Source organism: Siphateles boraxobius, unplaced genomic scaffold, assembly GCF_051911475.1.
Source record: "Siphateles boraxobius isolate OS27281-9 unplaced genomic scaffold, OSU_SipBor_1 25, whole genome shotgun sequence".
NCBI classification, from domain to species: domain Eukaryota; kingdom Metazoa; phylum Chordata; class Actinopteri; order Cypriniformes; family Leuciscidae; genus Siphateles; species Siphateles boraxobius.
The window spans coordinates 13457145-13479097 of NW_027508866.1; the positions used below are offsets into that span (position 1 = coordinate 13457145).

Sequence of the window (21953 nt, forward strand, 5' to 3'; positions counted from 1 at the left end):
TCTCTTTTATATGAATGGTTGGTTAAATCATCATGTGCCTCTTTTAAGTTCTCCTCAGCTCAATGGATGAGATAAAACTTCTGCCACTGTGTGATATAAAATATATTACAAAATATTAAGATCTGACATTTAATTTCCACTCAAGGGAGCATGTCTCGACAAGACCTACAAATACTGTGTGTATGTATGTGTGTGTGTGTGTGTGTGTGTGTGTGTGTGTGTGTGTGTGTGTGTGTGTGTGTGTGTGTGTGTGTGTGTGTGTGTGTGTGTGTGTGTGTGTGTGTGTGTGTGTGTGTGTGTGTGTGTGTGTGTGTGTGTGTGTGTGTGTGTGTGTGTGTGTGTGTGTGTGTGTGTGTGGTGGAGATTGGGGATAGGTGTCACATGGGTCATATCTTGTTAAGGTTTTGAGCCAATAGTCCAATCTCCAATTACACAAATGTTTTATATAGCAGTAATTTTTTCCCATTCAAACACCTGTTTTAAATGTTTTACGTATATTTATTAATATCATTTTTGGCATACTAATATTACATATTTTTGTATGACAGATCTTTTACAATTTTGTGTACTGTTTAAATATTGATATAAGGCCTAATGACAGGATCCATTGGCAACTTGCCCCTAATGTGACAACATGCAGCAATGGTTAGCATAGTAATATTGTAGCTGCATTTATAATATAAGGACTTCAACTAAGCTGACTTCATATAAAAAACATATTATTTTTTTCATTGAAAACGGTAGGCAATCATCTTTGCTGGACTGATAATAGCCTACACAGAATGCAACATTATCCGCCTAGTGGTTTGTATCAGTAGTAAAACTGTAAGCACAGTCTAATATTTGATCCCGGTGAGAGGTGCGCTTCTAGATCCTATCATTCCACGGTAGCTGTCCATTCAGGACTGCTGTTCAGTACTTGAGTGTAGTATGTGTAATACAAAATCCACATGAAAACGTGCCTAAATCATCATTAGTCCACCCATCTCAGGATCGTTTCATTACGCAATACGTTAAAACGAGAAAGAAGACAATCCGTGCCATTGCACGCACTCGCATTACATTTCCCCGTTCATTTAACCACAAGGACTGTAGAGTCAAGAACCAGTTTGAGCTGAGAATAATTCGAGACGCGCGCTATTGGCTCCCCGTCCTCATCTGTCAATCTGCGGAGGCGGGACTCTGTGCTCGCGCTCCCAGGAGGCGAGAGATGCGCGAGCTGTACTTTTCTACTGTGTTGAGCGCTTCGCACTTCTCGAGCTCAGTCCGAGCGTCAAGTGAACGGCGTGCGGAAAGCGCAGTTGGACTTCAACCGAGGAGAAGTTATCGAAGGAGCCTGTAGTATTGATTGCAGTAGTCTGCACCTGGATAAGCACCATCATCAGCGCGCGGAGAAGCGAAAGAGCGAATAAAGTGTGTTGACGGCAACCGGGCAGTTGTTATAGAAGGAAGGCAATATGATGGTGAAGGAGCATATGCTGTTTACCCTGTACAGCATCTGTGGGATCGTCCTTAAAGGTAAGAGCGCTTCAAACTTTAACCAGTGCATTGCTATTTTTTGGTGTGTGTGTGTGTGGGGGGGGGGGTTGGGTCGGGGGATCATCATTACGCACCATGTAGGAAGAGCATTATGCCCTGGAATGATGGTGATGATTTGCATTTCCATAATATTTCCAAAGGGCCCCGAGTGAGTACGGGAGTACTCGTTAGTCATCATTGCTCTGAGGGAACTGAACGGTGCACGTTTGGCCAACACTGATACAGAATCTTATCACGGATAAGCCTGCACACACTGCTGAGCTAGAGCACCGCTTTTATGGATTACCAGTCAAAATGTGTTATAGACAAACCCACCACCATAGAAGGAATACGATTTAATTGATACAGCCTTAGCATCACCTGATCGGAAACTTTAAATAAACGCATGTCTTTTAGTGTCTTGTAAAATTGTATGTGTGCGCTTGTATGCGTGTTTAGGCACATTTGTATTGCTTGGAAATGCGATGTGTCTCTTAGTGGCATGTTACAGCATTAAATCATGTGGTGCATTTTTATATTTTGTATTACAGGCTATAGTTTGTGGTGCATTTTGAGGTATACTGTTTTATTCTTGCAGGGAAAGCTTTTTCTTTTACCTACCCCTGAAACGTGGTCGTTTATGTTTTTTCTGGTTAGAAAAGCCATAGATTTCGCACGGAGCGTGAAGCTAATGGTTTAAGTCCTTTTTAGCACCCATAATCAGGTTTAGGTGTGTTTTTGAGACAAAAATGGAAGTATGGTATTTGCGGCAATCCGCATCTTGGGGTCGTAGTAGCATCAGCTTTTTTCCTCTCATAGAAAGACTTGCGGAGCAAGTACACCTGTCAGTTTAAATCTGTTAATGTAGCCTAATGCATTATTCACCCATATTTTCAAACCGTAAAATGGACATTACGCCATATCAGAAGATCATAAAGATATATGTCAGCATTTCTGTGTTGTTTACCTCAAGTCAAGTTTCGGCTGGTACTCATCATTCACGCGCGACACTGTAATCAGGATCAGCAGGGCAAGGTCGAGCGACGTATCCGCGCGGGGTGACCGTGTGACAGGAATACTTGATGAATACGTCAACTGAACGTGCCTATTGCTTTTAGGCGCGCTGGAAGGCAATACGTGCTTTAATTGAGGGTTTAGAGGTCAGTGTACGCCTCAGCAGGATGGGTTCAGTTTGTGACTGCTCATATGTGAGTGCTTGTTTTGTGTCACTTGAGAGTAAGGTTACGCGGTCCCGCCAATATCTAGTGAGCAGCAGCCACCGCCCGGTTTATATGAACATTTTAATACATGACTTTTTTTAGACTATCTCAGATATTGTCTTAAAGTTGCTGCAGGTAACAACAATTTGGTTCACGTCAACATTTGCTCATTGTGACTCTAACATGCACCCAGAGCCGGCCCGAGCCTTTTGGGGGCCCTAAGCAGTCTTTGATTTGGGGCCCCCTCCCACTGCGCAAAGTCACCTGTGCTTGACGATTATTGACAAAAATGTCACGCAATAATGATACATTAAAAATGAATACAATGAGGTTATGTATTAATACAAAATAAATACTTAATAAAAAATAGATGTCTACTTAAAAAAGTTTTAACTTTTACTTTACTCTTTTACTAACTCTTTGAAACTTCTTAAAACAAACGGTCTCAAAACATATAAAATAAATTATCTGCTAAAATAATGACAAAACTGAGTAATCAGAAACATAATAAGAGCAAGGGTTCAACAATGACAATTATTGTTGAAAACTGTAAAAATAGTATTATTTCTCAACTGTCTCAATACAGTGTAACTGTCCTCAAAATCTTTTTTATTATTATTATTGTAACAGACTTTGTTGGATTGTAAATGACAGGATCCAACAAAGTCTGTTACTATAATACCGGTAATGATGTACTGGCACTCGTTGTGTGTATGCAATCTATTTTTCCCCTCGGGGCTTGCCGTAGATAGGAATGGGTCGTGCGCACTTAGTACTGGAGTGTCGCGGGTTTTTGGAGTTAGTGATCTGATGTCTGGTATAATAAAGTGGAGAAGAGTTCAAACTGCTACCCTTACATCTAGAAGGTTAAGTTCCCCTGCGTCTATTTTCTCCAATTTAAACCAATACCGTGACTATGCGCAGTTGCGCACGACTTGTCTATGCACTCGCGAGGTGTCTAGATTATGCGCATGACTTAAACGCTGGCAGACACAGCAGCAGTTGTTGGCAGGTATATTGATCATGAAATCAGAATTTTCCTGTTCTTGAATTATTCATTCATTCATTCATTAATTTATTATGTCACTTGTTTAAGTCATCTAAAAAAAAATTAAACTCGATTGGGGGGCCCCCTGGTGGCCAGGGGGCCCCAAGCAGCCGCTTAGTTCGCTTATGCCTCGGGCCGGCCCTGCATGCACCCCTTTTTACAAAGTGGTGAGCTATGGTTTCGACGTTACGAAGTGGCGAATACTTCGCTCATAAATTTAAATAAGGCTGTAGGCAAATGGTGAATTCAGGATGATTGGGACACTTTCCAATTCATCTCAATGGAAAAAAGTGTCCCAATCACCCTGAATTTACTCCCGAATGATAGCTATTGTAATTTTTGCAGTATTAGTATTTACAAAAATATTTTATTGTTTCATTAAATAGTCTTTTTGTTGGTAGAGCAATAGCGCAGCTGACTACTCTGCAAAATGTAATCTAGTAAAATAAATTAATTCATGCAAGTGCTCTAAAAAACGAAGACTCCTACTTGACCACTAGAGATATTTCCTCTGTGTTAGATCCGTTACAAGCTCGTAGCCTAATGTCAAAACTTGTCACCAAAAATGTGATGTCTGTATATTTCAGACATTCCAAGCCAATCTGGCTTGGTCTGGATATCAGTGAAACATGACTCTTCCAACCAGAGGTGTTTACATCTCAAACAGTCTGACTTGCAGATCTGGCAGTTTATGAATGCGTAGGATGAATGCAAGAGAGACAGAGGAGAAAGACAGTATTTGCATTCGCCCTTCTGTATGCATGCGTGTGGCTTCCCTCCTCTGCCCCGTCTTTTGACAAAATACCCTATGCTGTGTGTTGATAATCAGTCTGAGAGGTGGGCCATTAATAATCAGAGATAATTAAGCACATTCCTCAAGGCTTCACTTCTAATGAGTCGGCAGCAAGCGTGAGACTGAAGCAATGTATTGATTTCCCCCAGCCTTCTCCCTCTCTGCCCGTAAATCACAGAGCATGTGTCTCTCAACCAGTCAACAGCCTTACTGGTTGCAAGTGCCTGGTTCTTTTAACACACCTCAGAGTCTGGCTGCATCTGCCTACCATGTGCGAGCATGTTAATTGGCTTAATAAAGTACAGTAACATGCTGATTTTTGAACGATGGAGGTCAGATGGTTCTGGTAGCCCTGTCTGTTCAGGAATTGGTGATCAATAGGTCTGATCATTTTGATTTCAGTGGAACATTGATTGATTGTCTCACAGTCACAACATATCATTTTCTGATTTACCCACAAACGAGTTTGACTTGCTGAATTTGTTTGATAATTGAAGCGTTAATCATGTATGTGAAATGTTGATTTAGATAAATGGATGGTTGATGCAATGTTTCCTGTAGGATGACATGCTATACTGGGTTCCCATGCTAATTGAAAGCCTGGAAATATCAGATAATTGTGATTTCCAGATGTGGAAAAGTCACTAAATCTTAAATGATATAAATTTCTACATTTAATTGTATTGAAAGTAATCTTTTGAGTGTAATCTCTCTCTAAAAATCAGTATTCATGAATGATTGAAAGTTGTGGAAAATAAGAACATCCTTAAAGACCATGTACGTTTCTAGTAATTTATAGTTATGATATGCTTAAAACTATTTAATTGGCTATGAATCTCTATGAAATTGAAAATACCTTTTATGCAAATTTTTTTTTAAACTGGAAATTATGGAAATCATGGAAGTTTATTGGTCATAGATGTGAGAAACCTGCCTAAAATTAATCTAAATGTATTTTAACCCACTTTTACCACTATACTTCTATCCCCATTATGTCATACTGAGAAACGAAACGTCACACCTTTATCGCACTGCAGCACTATTTGAACTGCAAAAAGTGGTTTATTAAAAATGGTAAAAAACAAACAAAAGTTTTAGCTCCTTTCAGGCACCTAAAATACACTTTCCCTTACACAAAATGTTATACATGAAACCCAAACAAAGTATTATTTGTCAACTATCCATTTCTTGACTGCATTTTCCACTGCTCTCAGTGGCCATCTGCAGTGGGCATGCAATCCCAGCTGCCTTTTATGTGATGGTCATCGATTGCTCTTAAAGCCATGCCAGTCTTCCTCGCTGAGGTTAAATGTTTGAAGCACAAGTGCGGGCACATCCCTGGCACATCCGTTCATAGGGATCTCTGCATGCTGCCAGCAGCTGGGGGTTTGGGGATGGCATGGCAGTTATGCAAAGCATGTGGCAAACAGTGCAGCTCCTCCCTGTGTGTGGAGTACTATAGTCCCTGTGAAGTGCTGTTGTGTGGACGTCTGCTGTGAGTAATAGCAAAGCTTGGCTCCCTCCTCAGAGACACCAGAACTGAGTGGGAGGACTATGTGGTCCTGCTTCATAGAGGATGTACGCCTTTATACTTGTTTCTCTTTTGCGGGTACATTCCCTCTTCATGGACTGCTTGTGTACACAATATCTTTTATCCTTTCTGTCTTTCTTGGCTTCGACAATCCAGTGCTCTGAAACCCTGCTTGAAACTTCTCATGCAAAGCATACACAAATTCCGAAAGCCAACCCAGCCGGCTAGGGAAAACAAAAAAGAGGGCGAAAAACATTATTTATGACACAAAATGCTTCTTTCATACCTCATTGAGTGGGCTACTGTGCATTTAGGCAAGTCTCTGGCCCCCTGCCTCTCAGCCAGCTTATCCCAACGGAGTGACTCCAAGCTGGGCATTGGCCTTCCCGGACCTGGCACTTTTATGGAAGTAGCGTGGGAAAGCACTCCTTCAAGAGAGGGCTGGCGCGTATGTGTGTGTATATATGCAGTCGTATTTGTGTTGAAAGTGGAGGTTAATGGCCTTTTTTTCATTCCCGGTGTGTTGTCTTTGTCAGTCGTGGAGCGTGAAAAGCATCTGTGCAGGTGAGCGGCAGCACAGGCAAATGTGCTCAGACAGGTGAGAAATGGAGTCGGGCATAAGCTGCCATTTCTGCTGACTAGAATAAGTATTTGTTTGGCATTAATTTAGCAGGGGATCAACACAGATTGCAGAAGCCTCTTTCTTTGGGCTGCAATATGGAGCTCTTCCTTTGGCCCATTCTGTCATGTGCGTGTGGTATCATTGCAGTTCAAGTCTCTTTCTCCCGTTTCTTTAGAGTGCAAAGAGGCTGAGTGTGTCCCTCTTTCTCACTGTGTTGCGTATGTGGGTGTTTGTTTGGCTGGCTGATTGAGCCAGGATGGAGAACAGGATTAGAGGTGAATATCCTCCTCTTCTTTGTATTTGTCCTCTTGTTGGGTTGCTGGAAGCCTCCTAAACAAAGCACCCAAGATATTTGCGCTCTCTCTCTCACTTTCTCCATCTTTCCGTTTCATGTCTCTGTCTTTCTCCTCCTCCATTCCGCTGGCTCATCTCCCTCTTTCTCTCTCTCTATCTTGCTCTCAGTCTGCATACAAGCATCTAGGCCTTGGAGCGTTTCCCCCAGACTCAGAATGGAGCTAAGCCGCTGAAGCCCTGCTGTAATCGTGAGGGATTTCCCGTGATCAAAGGCCCTCTTTTGTTCTTCCAGGTGTTTGAAAAAGTTAAAACAAAAAGTGGGTGGAACTGTCAACCGTTCTGTGGTACAGCTAGGCTTGGCATAACACTTCCCTTTCTCCTAAAAGGTGCTGGAAAGAATGGCCTTTTGCAGTGATTTTTGAATGGCTTTCAAAACACAAACTCATGCTGAATCATTGCAATAGTTTCAGAGGAGAATTCTTCTAGAACATAAAGCATAACTTTATTCATCATTTTCTCATATACATGTCGTCTCTCTATACTACTTAATTGACCTTTCAGATGGATTGTTATTGGTAAATGACTGACAGGCTTTATAAGGGCTTTTCTCAGGGTTTTTGTATCCCATTAGCCTTTGTGTTGGATATTTTAAATGATTTGCTTAAGCTCAGGGTATGTTTGGTAATCTCATTGAAGCTAATGCAAAGAGATGCAAAGGAATTAGCTCAAGATTAAGATATGACTTGAGGTATATAGTCGAACAAGTAAAAAAAATATGATGCTGAAATTCTTTCATTATTTACTCAATTTCATGTTATTTCGAATATGTATACAGTACATGTTTTTTTCTTCTTCTGTGGAACACAAAAGAAGATATTTTGAAAAATGCACTGTTAAAAAAACATTGCAAAAATCTGTTGTTTGTAATTTAGTTATTTGCCATGTAATAAGTTGTAAATAGGGATGCACTGATAGGATTTTTTGGGGCCAATGGCGGTATTAACAAACAATTATTGTCTGATTCCGATAACAATATTTGTCACTTGCTCTCTTTGTTTGAACTTTTGTCATTAAAATAGATAGCCTAGTAGTGTTTTGATCATGTTTTAAATCAGCAATGTTTAAAAAAAAACCTTTGCATTAAGTTATACTAGTTTATTGCTGCATCATCAAATAATTTCAAATGAACATAGATTGGATCCATTTAACATTCAGCAGGCCAACATGAATACAACAGAATAAAAAAAACATGAAATAAACAGTACTTTTAGGTAGGTGTAACAGTTTTTAGGTACATAAAGTAAGCAAATGTAAAATAACATTGCATATTCTTCACTGTAGAAATTAAATACATATTATTATTACATTGAGAAATAGCTAAATTCTACTGTACAACAGTAATATATTTCTGTCACAATTACAATTTTGACGGGTTGCCATGAAGACCTTTGAGTTTCTTAGTGCTTATGATTATAGATTTTCTCAAATAAAATGGTAAAATTCTCTGGAGATGAAGCACTGCGAGAGTCACACATGCTTCAGTGTGTGTGAGGTAAATGTAGCTGTGCGTCTACGCCATTCATTCATGCAGAACATGCAGGATTCATATTTAAATAGTCTTTTTGCCGCTTAATATTCACAGACACTAGGCTAGATCACGATTTTATTCAAGTGTACCGATTTACTTTGTATTTTTTCATCAAAACTTTGACAAATTCCTTGACATTCCGCATTATACAGTAAATTCCGTTTTTATGACTGGAATCATAGGGCCCTATACATATACATTTTTATGAAAGTTACAAAAGTTATTTAGTCAAGAGTAGTGAGCGATTTATTTAAATTCGATTTTTGGTCTTGTTTGATTAACATTAAAACGCAGACAGCAGCACAGCAGAAATATTACATTGAACCATCGGTTTGTTATATCTGCCTTTTTCATGCTATAGCCGATATGCCAATGGTTGTAAATTGATCCGCGGCCGATACATTGGTGCATCTTTAATTGTAAAATATACAGGAAAAAAATATGCCATCCTTTAATACCTAAAACATTGTCATCATATTTTTACGGTAAATTTCTGGCAACCACAGCTGTCCTGGACTCATAGTTCACTCCTCTTTGTTGTCATTGTGCCCCCTACTGTTTTCATTTGGATTTTATAGATAATTAGCTATCCTCTCTTCCAAATAATCTCGGATTTTGCTAGCATGAGACACAATCTTTCACGAGAGACGACACATGCTCCGGGCTTGCTCTGCGATTGGGTAATCAATCACTTTTATTGACAAAGGTAGATGAAATAGTTAGTTCAGTAAAATTGAACATCTGCAAACGGTGAGCTGGAGGCATTTGGTGGAATGAGGGTCAGTAAATCAAATGCTTGAAATACCCCCCCTGCAGGCTCTCCTATGAAAGAGATTACCTACAAAGATCCGTTTCTGCCCACTGTTGCCTGTCACTCTCTCCAATAGATGTGGTTTTCACAACTACACCGTCTGGCTTTGAGGATAGAAGGTGCTTGGCAACAAACACCGGCTTAGTGGGAGAGGACATGCATTTCAGAGCAGGATTGTAGAGATCAGTAATTGACACGTTTCAACCAAATTTGACGGGGAATTGCTGGGTATTGTCCATTGAGCCTTTAAACCGTCACTAATTTTACCTCAGTGAGATTTTCAAATCCACTAAATCTGTGTTTTGGCCATTTTCTTGGCATATTTAAAATCAAGTGACACCTGTTTGTCTATAATCTTTGCAGTGCACTGTAGGTTTACCCTCCCTCCTTTAATTCCTCTCTCAATTTCTCTCGGTGCCCATCACTCCACCTCCCTTTCGCCTCTTGTCTTATGCTGTTGTGGTTGTGTGATGCCATCTGCCTCTTGTGAGAGAGAATTGAACACCTGCAAATACAGTAAACAATCAATTTATCAGCAGCTCAGGACAATATGCACCTGCCAAAGTGTGCACACACACTTGAGCACATGTGCGCACACACCCACACACACATAAACACGCTCCTCCTCCTTTTCACAGTCAGTAACAGACCATCAGCCGTTCAGCAGCCAACTGGATCTTGAAGCTCCCCCACATTTACATATGACTGCATTTGTTTGATTTTGATGTTGCAGTAAACACGTCTGTTTTCCAGATTTTCAGTATTGCATTTAATTGACCATATGTTGAGCGTTGTGCAGTTGCACTAGTTACTTTATGTCAGACACTTTCAGTTGAATAAATTCTACTAATTAACCTGTACAGGTTGTTAGTGTAGCCATTTTTTTTGCAGGTGCTATGCCTGGTGTTAAAGCAATGCTATGTGAAGTATTGTAGGACATGTGAAACAAAACAAAACAAAAACGTTAGAATGAAAGTAAAGCTTGTTAGATAAACTAGATTTATACATTACTGAAGATAAATATGAGCTGTGTGAAAGTCCTCACTGTTGATACAGTGTGGTGCTATTTCCATATCAGCTGGCCCTGTCCACCTGCTCGGAGAAGGTCAGCGTTTATCCGTAGTGCTTATAGCCTTTGTTTCTCGGCATGTGTATGATGAAGATTACCATGTTTCACCTTCCATGGTGCTGCTGATACAGTTCAAAGATAAACATGAAGTTGAGCTACCTTGTCGTTTGCACTCTCTAAACTTACCTACTCTATCTCTGTTTTAGAGGCAGTTTAGCATTTGATCGTGGGTTCCACCATTTTGTTTCACTGTGAATTCAAATTGTGCAGTATTAAGATGGACAAATATAGGCTACATAATTAATTTGAAGTCATTTTCTGATAGTAAGACTGAATTCCCACAATCTCATTGTTCCTCCTATTTTTTTATGTTCTGTTTCAGAAGATTAGCCCGCTAGCTTTACTGAAAACATACATCCAGATATAACAGAGTTTTTTACCCCCGTCGAGAAGACTTGTGTCTTTGAATGCTGCTTCAGTTCTGTCACACAAATGCTAGCTTATTACTCTCATTGTGTCTCTCGTCAAATTTTCATTTGAGGTTACAGACTGGGTGTTTGTTGAACCGCATGGAATGTAAGAGGACAGAACTAGTCCATATCCTCAAATCCACATGAAGAGGAATTTGTAAGTGTATAAGATTTGTCATAATTCAATTTTGAGATCATTGTTCCACTCGTGGCTGATCTAATTGAGGCACTTAAAATTGAGCTTCAGAGATTACAGAATTGACTGCAGAATGACAACACAACTAATCCCATCGTGTCCCATGATTCCAATATTCTATATGTTTGCTGCACTGTAATTAATTAGCGTGCTTCTGTTATTATTTTATGGCATTTTTGTGCTTTGTAGGAATAATTTCAGTAGTGTGGTTGACTATTAGTGACTGAGTTTTTGAAGTTTCTGATTAGATTGTAAGGAATCTAACAATTCTGTTTTTGTTTAGTTTCTCCTCAATGATTAAAAAATCCATTAACATTGAAGGAATATGTGAAGAGAAAAAGAGATTCAATATGCCAAATGATAAGATAAACCATAAATCTGTCTTTTGATATACAGAAAAAATACAATATACAGCTCATATACAAATGGCTCTTATGAGTTCAAAACCACAAAGCAATTTTTTTTAAATGGAACCAGCTTTGAATAAGAATTGTCTGGCAGACTTGCTATTTGTGTGGATTGTCTACACTTTCTTTTTCTATTCTTAAAGAGTGTTAGCTTTGTCGTTCAAGCATCGGTGAACAAAATCAGTCTTAGCGTTATTATTGTCAGGTCATTGATTTTAAAGACCCTGTTTCCCTTACACTTGGTAGGGTAAATAGAACTTCTTTATAGCTTCAGCTAACAGATCTCGGGAGGCACATCTCTATGCTTGCAGATCAGGACCTGTTTAGAAATGAAAGTATATTGCATTGAAAGTTGTTTAGTTTTAGATGCAGAACAGTTGTGGTTTCACACCCAATTGCAGCTCTGTGCTAAGTATGAAAACACAACTCCAGGTGTTAACCTAACAATAATAACTCTACAACCAGCACAAGATAGACAATCCTGCTTAACTCTTTTGTCATGTGCTACTAAAAATAGAGCCATGTGGCCAGACACTTGCACCCAAACCAGACCACACTCTACTATCACTGTCTGACTGTCTGCACACGCTAAGCTTAGCTAATCCAGGGGTCTACAATGACCTTTCACCATCTGTTATGCTGCTCTGCTACCCCAGTTCAAGAATTGAGTGTCTTTTTTGTCTTTTCCATCTGTTAGTAAACAAAGTGGTCATTTCTAGATCATTCAGCATTAGCAACCTTGCAAAAATAGGAGTTTTAAGAGGATAATTTCCTTACACGTGATTCAGGTCTTGTGATGGTACGTTTGACTGGGGCTCCGTCCCTCTGCGGGATGCTGGGGCGTCTGTGTAATTGCCTGTTTTTAGAGGGCACAGTAGTTCTTAACGCAACCACCATTCTTAATGCCTCTTCTCTCTAATGAGTAAAGATAAGACAAGCTGATGGATCCTGTGAGGATTGGAGCCGGCTGATCTGAGATGGCAGCGCACTTCATTACAGCCTCGCGCCCCAGCCCATCGCCTCCGTGCCATCTCGCGCTCAGCCTGCCATCTCCTGCAGATGCTTTGAACTCAAATGCCAGACAAGTCAGCAATCAAGAGTTTCAGCTCTGATCGCTTTCAGAGATGCGAGACGCTGCCAGTCGGGTCTCAGCTCAAGAATGAGGAGCGTGGCCTGGTCTTTGTGCTAATCCTTCACATAATGAAGGATTTAACATGAAACTTAGGACTTTATGTGTGATGGATGTCTGGAAATGTACGTTTACGTTTGCAAATGTTGGGTTGACATTTAGATCAGTTGGTCTGGCTTGAGGATTAAAAGTCTGGGTTTGTATCCCAAAAGTTGTAGGTTTAAACACAAAACAATCCATTTTAATCTAAACTAAATTAAATTGTTTTAGTATAGAGCAGGGGTATCCAATCCTGCTCCTGGAGGGCCACTATCCTGCAGAGTTCAGTTACAATCCTGATTAAATACACTGAACCAGCTAATCAAGGTCTTAAGGGTTGTTTATTGCTCCCTATAGACCTTCATTCACTAAAAGAGTGTATAAAACCAATGAGTGAATTCGGGCACTGAGTGCACCAGAAGTTCTGCAGACGGCATGTTCTGGTGTGACACAAGAATTCAAGTGCATGGATACTCTCTAGCCTAGCGGGTAGCCGTTGTGTGTACATTGGTTGTACACTCATATTGAGGTCAGGGGTGTCCAATCCTGCTCCAGGAGGACTGACGTCCAGGATAGTTTAGCTTCAAACTGCTTCAGCCTGAAGGTTTCTAGTGGAGGTCCTGAAGACCCTGATTAGCTGTTTCAGGTGTGTTTAACTAGGTTTGGATCTAAAATGTGCAGGACATTGTCCCTCCAGGAGCAGGATTGGACATCCCTGATTGAGGAGCATTATGGGATTGAATGGGTGCACTCGATAATGTCCCATATGGTTTCGGACACCACAACAAATTGCTGTCCCTTCAAATAGTGCTGTATACAAGGGTATAAAATACATTTTGGACACATTCTTAGAAACTTCCTGGCAAATGTGTTGGGGCAGCCTAGAGCTAAACTCTGCTGGTCATTGGGCCTCCAGGAGCATGATTGGACAACCCTTTTGGATCTCCTAAATGTATAATAATATAATCTTTGGTTCTGATATCTCTGAGGACATGCACATGGTTTCACATGTGTTTGGGTTTCTGGGCTTAATGACAAGCTCTTCTGGGAGATCAGTGTCTTTCAATGCCTTATGCATGCTTACAGGCAGGTTATAATTATCTACAAGCTAATTGATTATTGTTAGCCAGTGCTTCAGATGCTGATGTCATATGTCAGAGTGCCTTGACTCTTCGGAATTGAATGTTTCTTTCTGTTCAGCACCCAAAACTCAAAGGAGTCTCTTGTGCCTAAATTTGTACTGCTTACAGAAAAGAAGCAGCTTTGGATAATAAGCACATACAAAATAACATTACTGCAAGTCGAGCAAGGAGTTTTACAGTGGTTTGCATTTTCAAAATGGAATTAGAGGGGGAAGATGAGAGCGAGAGGGAAAAGAGGGATGACTGCAGGCTTTTGTACCGAGCTGATAATGTTGGGTTCAATTCTCTTGCATTGTCTCCCCCTGTTCTGCATGGATCTGAGAGACAGACCCGGCTCACTGGCTGTTTGAAACGAATCAACCTCCTTGTTCTTCTCTTTTCTTTTTCAGAATTGAGTTGCCATGCTTTTCCAGTGCTTTCCTCAGCGGTATAAGAAAGGTGGCAGCGGGAGAAAGATTGAACACTTGTTTGTTTGTTTCCGTCTCATCACAGCAGCAGCCCCAGGGATCACGCTTGACGTGAAGCCACCCCACAAATGAAAGTTGTCGTCTTCGTGTGGGCAGCGCTTTTTCAGACCCCAGGCCGCATTGTGAGGGAGGGGGTGGCGTTTGGCTTTATAATCTGCATGTGTGATTTGTGTTTGGGGTATTAAGCCACCAAATCAGGACTACTCCACTGGCACACCAAACTGGTATTACATAAAACCAAAGCAGATTAACAGAACAATGATAAAAAATGTAAAAAAAAAAATCAGTTTCCACTTAAATGATTGACTTAATTTACTTGACTTAAATTACTTGACTTGAAAAAAAAAAAGAAATTAGGGACAATGGACCATTTGATGGACCAATATATAATTATATTATATTAGTTTTATATTTTATTACAAATATAATGCAAAATATATTAATATGTGTTATCATTATGATTATGATATCTAGGAACAAATTTCCAAAGATTCCAGATTGTTGGAAGTAAAATGGGATTCAGTTATTAAATAATTTCTTGTTCTGTTGTGGCTAGTTTTGAACTTTTAGGGCTATGTTTTGAAATCTGTCTTGCCATCTGATTGACGAGTTCTTATTTCTTACAACGGTCATAATATATTCCGATGGTTCATCAAGCACGACTGATTGCCAGGTTGGCACGACATTTGAATAATGCAAAGACAGGAACATACTTTTTATATTACAATGAGAGATATTTGAGCTATTTCTCAAAGCTCTTGCGGCACAGGAAATTGCACTGGTATACATCCTTCTTTCTATGCTTCAAATATCAAACCTTTTAATTAACAACATATTAAGCATGGGAAGAAAATATAAAAATGTAGTACAGAAATATGAAAGAAACTGATCACAAATGAATAGAAATGGATGAATTGGAAATGCTTTTAGCCAGGGCTTCTTAAGGACCTAAAGGAGGAGGGTGAATTTTTGCTCTGAAATAATAACAGGACTCTCAATTAATCCAGGGCAGGTTTATGATTCTCTGCTTGCTAATCAAATCCTAAATCCAAGCAAAACATATCTCTTCATATATCGCAGATTGCTGTTCCTTTTTAAAGTGAAACCACTCACCCTTTCACTTTCAGATGCTCAGATCAGGCTAAGCCTTCGAGATGCTGAGAGCGAGTTAAAAACAGACACTATGAGAAATCTAGTGAAGATTGAGGAGGAAATTGTTTGCCGCTGTCAGATGGACGGATTATAAGGGTCACATTATGGCTATCTGTGTCCACCGATAAAAAGCGACAGCTTCCTTTCCATTAGTGCCGGAAACATACTCAATGAGAAATCAGCTGAGTTGATTTCTCTTCACCATGTGTCCTCAGTGCCAGGTCCAGTGGCTGTACCATCGGCCACTGCAATGCCAAACTGCTGAGCTCAACTTTATTCTAATGAGGGTCAGGGAGTGTGCATCTTCCACAGGTGAATGGAATTATGAGGGACAGAGCAAATTTATCAGACTCCCATCTCTGCTTCTTGCAGCAGTCTGCAAGCCTGCAACTGCAGCAGACCATTTGAGATTTGGTCATGGAGGTTGGGAAGAAGGCACATGATGAGGAGAGAGAGACGTAGGATGCGTTTAAAACAGACGGCAGCTGATTTCCTGCTTAGTGAGCAGGTCCAGATGGAATCTGCAGACTGTTTTCTGCATTTTCTAAATTAAATGTTGAGGGAAAGTAGTGGAATGATTTTAAAAGAAATTATGTTTAATTATGTTAAACTGAGCTGTTTTTAAAAAAAAAAGTTTGCTGATTTAAACAAACAAATGGCATGATGTGTCAGCTGTTTGAATGTTGTGTAAATTTACTGAGCTTACTTGCTGGAACAGGTTCCATGTGGGCCAGATTGTGTTTTGTTTGAAGTTAGTTACCTCTTGTTAACTTGTTTCAGAACTTCTTTCACTACACTATTATCTAGAAAAAAAATCAAGTGAGCTTTAGAGACATCTGAATTAATAGTTCCCATTAATCAATTAGTTAAATCCCACTTTCACTATCATTCTGAAAAAAAAGGGGGGGGGGGGGGGGGGGGGGGAACTCGCTCACCAAGGCTGCATTTATTTGATCAAAAAAATATGCAGTAAAAATAGTAATATTGTGAAATGTTATTGCAATTTAAAATGTTATTTTTCAATATATTTGGAAATATAATTTATTCCAATGATGGCAAATATTAATTTTTAGAAGTCATTACTCCAGTCTTCAGTGCCACATAATCCTTAACATATTCTAATATTCTGATTTGGGGCTCAAGAAATTAATATTATCATCAATGTTGAAAACATCATCCTTTCTGAATAAATGTATTATCTTTCTTTAAAAATTGATTGACCCCAAATAGTTTGAACTGTGTACATTATACATGATCTGCTCTGAACCACTCTCATTCACTCTTCTTTGGTGCCAAATTTCATGCACTGCAATTATAAGTTATCACAGCTTTTCAAAATTGATCAGATGGTAGCATTTCAGATGACAGGATGTTTTGCAAACATTTTATTTGGTCTTGTCTTGATGGCCTCTTACCTCCGGAGACTGTCGACAATAGAGAGGGAGACAGACAGACAGAAGCACAAGATGCATCTTATTCCAAACAGCCCCGAAGAGCTTTAACACACTCCTTCCATAATTATCTGAGTCAGATGTTGAATAAAATTTGGCAACAAAGGGCTTTCTGTTTTAACCACAGATCTGCCTGTTCTTGTGTTTTTCTTCTTGACCCAAATATATATACTGTAACTGATCTGTACTGTAATTCCCAGATGAGGTAAAAGCCTCTGCTTACCTCAGAGATCATGGCTGACGTTCGTATAGCCACTACTGAGTAGTTGTCAATCAATATGTCATTCAATAAATAATAAACAACTTCCTCTGCCATCTCTGTTGAAATGCTAATGGATTTTTACCATTGCTCTTAGGTCTCCCTCAAGAAGACCTGCAAGGTTAAAGTGCGCTGCTCTGGATTCTCTGTTCTCCATAAACATGTGCTGCTTCATTTACGAGCAGGGAATGTGAAATTGGGTCTGCATGCTTATAAATCATTGGTTGCTTTTAATGTTTGATGTATTTTCATTAAGATAAATGTGTCTTATTCACCTCCACAATCATTTTGAGATTTTCACATAGATTCAGGGGTTTAAATTGTTCTCTGTTGAGTTAAGAGTGCCTGCAATCCTTAAATAATTGAAAATGTGAAATGAACCTGGTAGACATGAATAGTTAGGAGGTATTTTGAATTATTGATTTTCCTATTTAGATCTTCCTGTTTGGCTCATTCTCATTTTATCTTATTTTCGTTTTGTCTTCAATCAGTGTAACCAGTACATGTCGTGGCAGAAGAGAAAATCAATGCTCTTGTTTCATGGAATCTTGTGCATCAGGATTTGTCCAGTGGGATTGCAAAGTACAACTTTGGATCCATTGGCTCTCTGTAGAATGTAATACTAGCTAACTACTTACTGAATACAGAGCAGTGTATAAACTCCTTACCTCCTAAGTGAAATGGTAGGAATTATTTTATGAGACTGTAGTATGCTAACGCATTCTCATCCTTTGGCGTCATATGTGACGCCATATGACAAAACGGCGAAATACTACGCACATGGCATCCTTTATCGTCAATATAACACGCACTGTGATGGGTAGGTTTAGGTGTGGGGTAGGGTCTGCGTCTCATATTCACGCTAAAGGATGCCAGTCAACTTTATGACGCCTTGGGTTCGCGTGTTATATTCACGCTAAAGGGTGCCATGTGCGTAGTATTTCGCCGTTTTGTCATATGGCGTCACATATGCCGCCAAAGGATGAGAACGGGCTCAGTATGCTTTATTGTTGTCATACAGGTAGAGTATACATATACACTGAGGTAATAGTATTTTAGAAAAACATTAAAGCCATTGTTTTGGGTTTGTGTTTGATGCCCGTACCATATGGTACCGTCAGGGATTGGCCGATATTAGAGTTTTTTTGTTTTTTTTTTGTGTAAATTATTAGACATTTAATTGTGAATGCACACTTGTCCTATTTTACATTAAAATGTCCTATTGCTCGCTTTAAAAATACTGGTAATTAAATAACACTTATAGATGTGAATTAAATGTGATCTTTAGCAAATCGCCAAATAAATACCCATTTTTACACTGTATACTGTTGTGGTGCCTACATACACTTGTAGCATTTAAATGATTTTAATTTTAAATGCTGGCCATTTATCAGTTATCAGCTAAATATGAAAATAATTCTTGCCATATTGGTAGCAGATATCATTTTTTATATCATCCCTATCCCTAGTTCAGGTGCAGCTGTAACTTTGTGCCCTAAGTTTTAATTATTAAGATTCTCACTCTTGACTCATTTGTCTACTTTGTCTTTGGTGTTATTTATTTGTTTTAATGACTCACTTTGTTATATTTCACTGGTTGATTCATAAAAGATGTGCTCTGTGACTCATGAAACGATTTGTCACTTGACCAGCAAGATATACAGCATTCAAGCTGTTTGTCATTGTACATTGAGCTTAGTAAGTTTAGATTTGATGTCATTAAAATGGCATATTTTTTCAGTAAGTGTATATACATTTCCAAGCTCATTTCCAGAGCTTTGGAGTCTTACATTGCTAGAGTTCCCTCAACCATTCACGGATTCCCTCCAGAAATCCTGATGCACATAAGGTGGTTTCCAGGCCAACGGAGGGCAAGCGTGTTGGCGTGTATTGAGATGCGTCCATGCGTGAGTAAGCAGAGGCCCTCACTGCGTCTCCATGAACTCTCGATGAGCTTTTCAAACTCTGGCCCCCCGTTAACTGCTCACGTGGCCGTTTAATGTCATTTATCCAGCTCTTTGGCATCAGCCTGAGGCCTCGCTGATGTGTGTGACCAACAGCCGGGTTTACGGAAGAGGATCCTAATTAAGAACCGTAACATACATTTAGAATTCCTTAGTTTCATGGCTGGTAACCAGCACTCAGTGGGTGGAGATGCCTTAGTTGAGGGTTTCACGATGGCACGTTCAAATCAAGCGCCCTCTTTCAACAGCTCTCCGCTTAAATAAATAGTCGGTTCTCTTTCAAGAGAGATGTGGGGAGGGGAGAGCAGAAGGGTATCCTGGTGATGATCTGGAATGCATTGTTGTTGCGCACTCATGCAAATGCTTCATTACATTGGGGCTTTTCAAATGGTGCAATATCACAACTTAACAATGAGGTTTAACTTTTATCTGTCAAGTTAATCAGTAATGACTTTCGCAAGTACCATAATTACACCCTTTGTGTGTACAGGCACAACTGTGTGCTCGAACAGGAAGATTTATGTGGTTTTGGACCAAATTTTTGCTTGTACATGTTGTGAAATGTTAAGCCCTAAAGAGATCAATCTGGTAGATTTGTTTAATAGATCACATTATGTAGTGTAGTCAAATATTTAAAGCATGTCTTATCAATTTTCTACATCAAATATTTTTGTCAGTTGGACTTGAAGTGGTCCAATGGCGTTTCAAAGCTGATGTTCTTTAAAGCAGGATCCAAAGCTCATTTAGACGGCTCATTAGATTCCTTCTGCATGCTCATTTATGGGGCTGCTCTGACTGTGAGAGCCCTAGCAGCATGTAAAGGCAGGCCAAGGTCAGACGCAGAGAAAGAGAATATAGAATAGATCTAAATCTGTAGTTTAATCTTTCTGAACAGGAGACATGGCAGGATATAACTTGATACAATACTTGATATAACCAAGGCCGGATTTATGCATAGTCATTCTAGGCACGTGCCTATGCTTGCACGTCCAGGGGTGGCTCAATTTCAATGAGGAGAAATAATATTTTTTTTAAATTATTATTATTATTATTATTTCACTGTAATGCTAAAACTATGTAATACAATTTAAAATATCATATATTTTTTTACATAAATCATTACTATGGTCACCCTTTACGTCTATCTGTGGGTTTTGCAAATATTTAACCAATGAGAAGTATTACAAAGAGCTTCTGTTCAAATCTCGTAACTCCTTTGCCTCCTCAAACTGTCCGTCAAACCTCACAACTCCACCACTTTATCGTGAATGAAGTGCAACAAGCAGTTTGGAGCATCTCTGCTTATTTACGATGCAAGGGTAAATGAAGAACTGGTTCTTTGAATAAGTAGTGTTTTCTTTACTTAAGCAACACTTTATATATAAAGGGTAACCTTTTATATATTTGAGGAGCGGAGAAGAGCATCTTGCATTTGTTGTCGAGTCACAGCCAAAATAGCCAATGCGTAGCACTACATTTTAACGTGAGATTAAAAACTGAAAGAAAATAGCGTACAAAAAGCTACAGCTACAATAATCTTCATAACCTTTAAGCTGATGAAAACGTGACATTATGGACTAACTGCTTCACATGCAGCCGTTCTAATGACGTAAAAACACAACATTCACTGGACAAAAATATTCCTAACTTCTGCAAACTATCTGGAAACAAATATTGATTTGTTTAAATTAACATTCTTAGAGTACAATTTATTTTATTTTACTTAATCATTTTTTTTTATGTTTTGCTTGTTGTCCCATGGTTATTTTTTAGTGAATATATGCATTATTTTTTTTATGTTTTGCTTGTTGTCCCATGGTTATTTTTTAGTGAATATATGAAGTCCCATTTTAATATTTGATTCCTTTTTAACCTTAAGGCACAAATGAAGATAATTTTATTTGTGGGCTTTTTGCCTTTGAGTCACTTCTCCAAAATAAAGCATTTTTTTTTACCTTTACCTACTTTTTTAACTTGGAATTTGTGTCAGCACCAGACATCAGTGTCACATGAAATCAGGGAAAGTCAAATCCACTTAAAAACGACACAGAGCTGCTTTCTATTAATAAATCAGATGGTAAATGTGCCTGTGAGAGCGGGGGAAAAGGGAGTGGTTCATACAATGATGGGTAAATCCACATCCCTCCCTGCTGGTTCTGCTGTAAAGCGCAGATTCATGTTGATAACAAGAGTAATTGGATTATATTCCTCTTTCACATCTCTGCCAACGGAACATCTTCCTGCTGATCGGAAGTGCCATACCGTCCCCGCTGCATGAGTCACCAACTCAAATGTTTCTGGATCTCTCTCTCTCTCTCTCTCTCTCTCTCTCTCTCTCTCTCTCTCTCTCTCTCTCTCTCTCTCTCTCTCTCTCTCTCTCCCTCTCTCTCTCTCTCTGTCGCTCCAGTTCTGTGTTCTGCTTCAAACTCTTTCTCCTTCATGCATGTTTGCACATGTGCAATTTTGGCTTGTTTCCGGCTCGCTCGCTCTGTTCCAAAACCTAGTGAGCTCCCTCCATAGGCAGAAGTTGTGGGAAACATAGGTCTCAACACAACAGATGTTCCTCAAGGTATGGTGCCCTCTGGGATAAACTGTTTTTGTATGTTATTGATTGATTGATTTATTGATTGTCATATGCGTAACCATTTTTTTATTGAATTGTAAAATTTTGCTTTATTTCAGAGACAGAGGTTACTCAATATCAAATTATGACCGATATGATGAACAATGCAGAAAATATCACTTAGACATTCTTATTATTTATTCGTAACTGAAAAATATAA

The 21953-nt window shown here is 39.3% G+C and overlaps 1 protein-coding gene across 7 annotated transcripts in view; it reads left to right on the forward strand.

Annotated features, from left to right (window-relative positions):
* Window positions 1-1032: 1032 nt before the first annotated feature.
* The window catches only part of cadm2a (cell adhesion molecule 2a), a 496729-nt gene continuing 475808 nt past the window's right edge, over window positions 1033-21953 (forward strand). For 2 of the 7 annotated variants that reach the window (XM_077242790.1, XM_077242797.1), the window contains exon 1: window positions 1186-1518. In XM_077242790.1, coding sequence (XP_077098905.1) covers window positions 1458-1518 — 61 coding nt within the window. In that variant the 5' untranslated portion in view covers window positions 1186-1457. Of the gene's footprint in view, window positions 1519-21953 lie in introns of all 7 variants that reach the window. The other 5 variants (XM_077242793.1, XM_077242794.1, XM_077242796.1 and 2 more) reach the window with 5 other exon arrangements.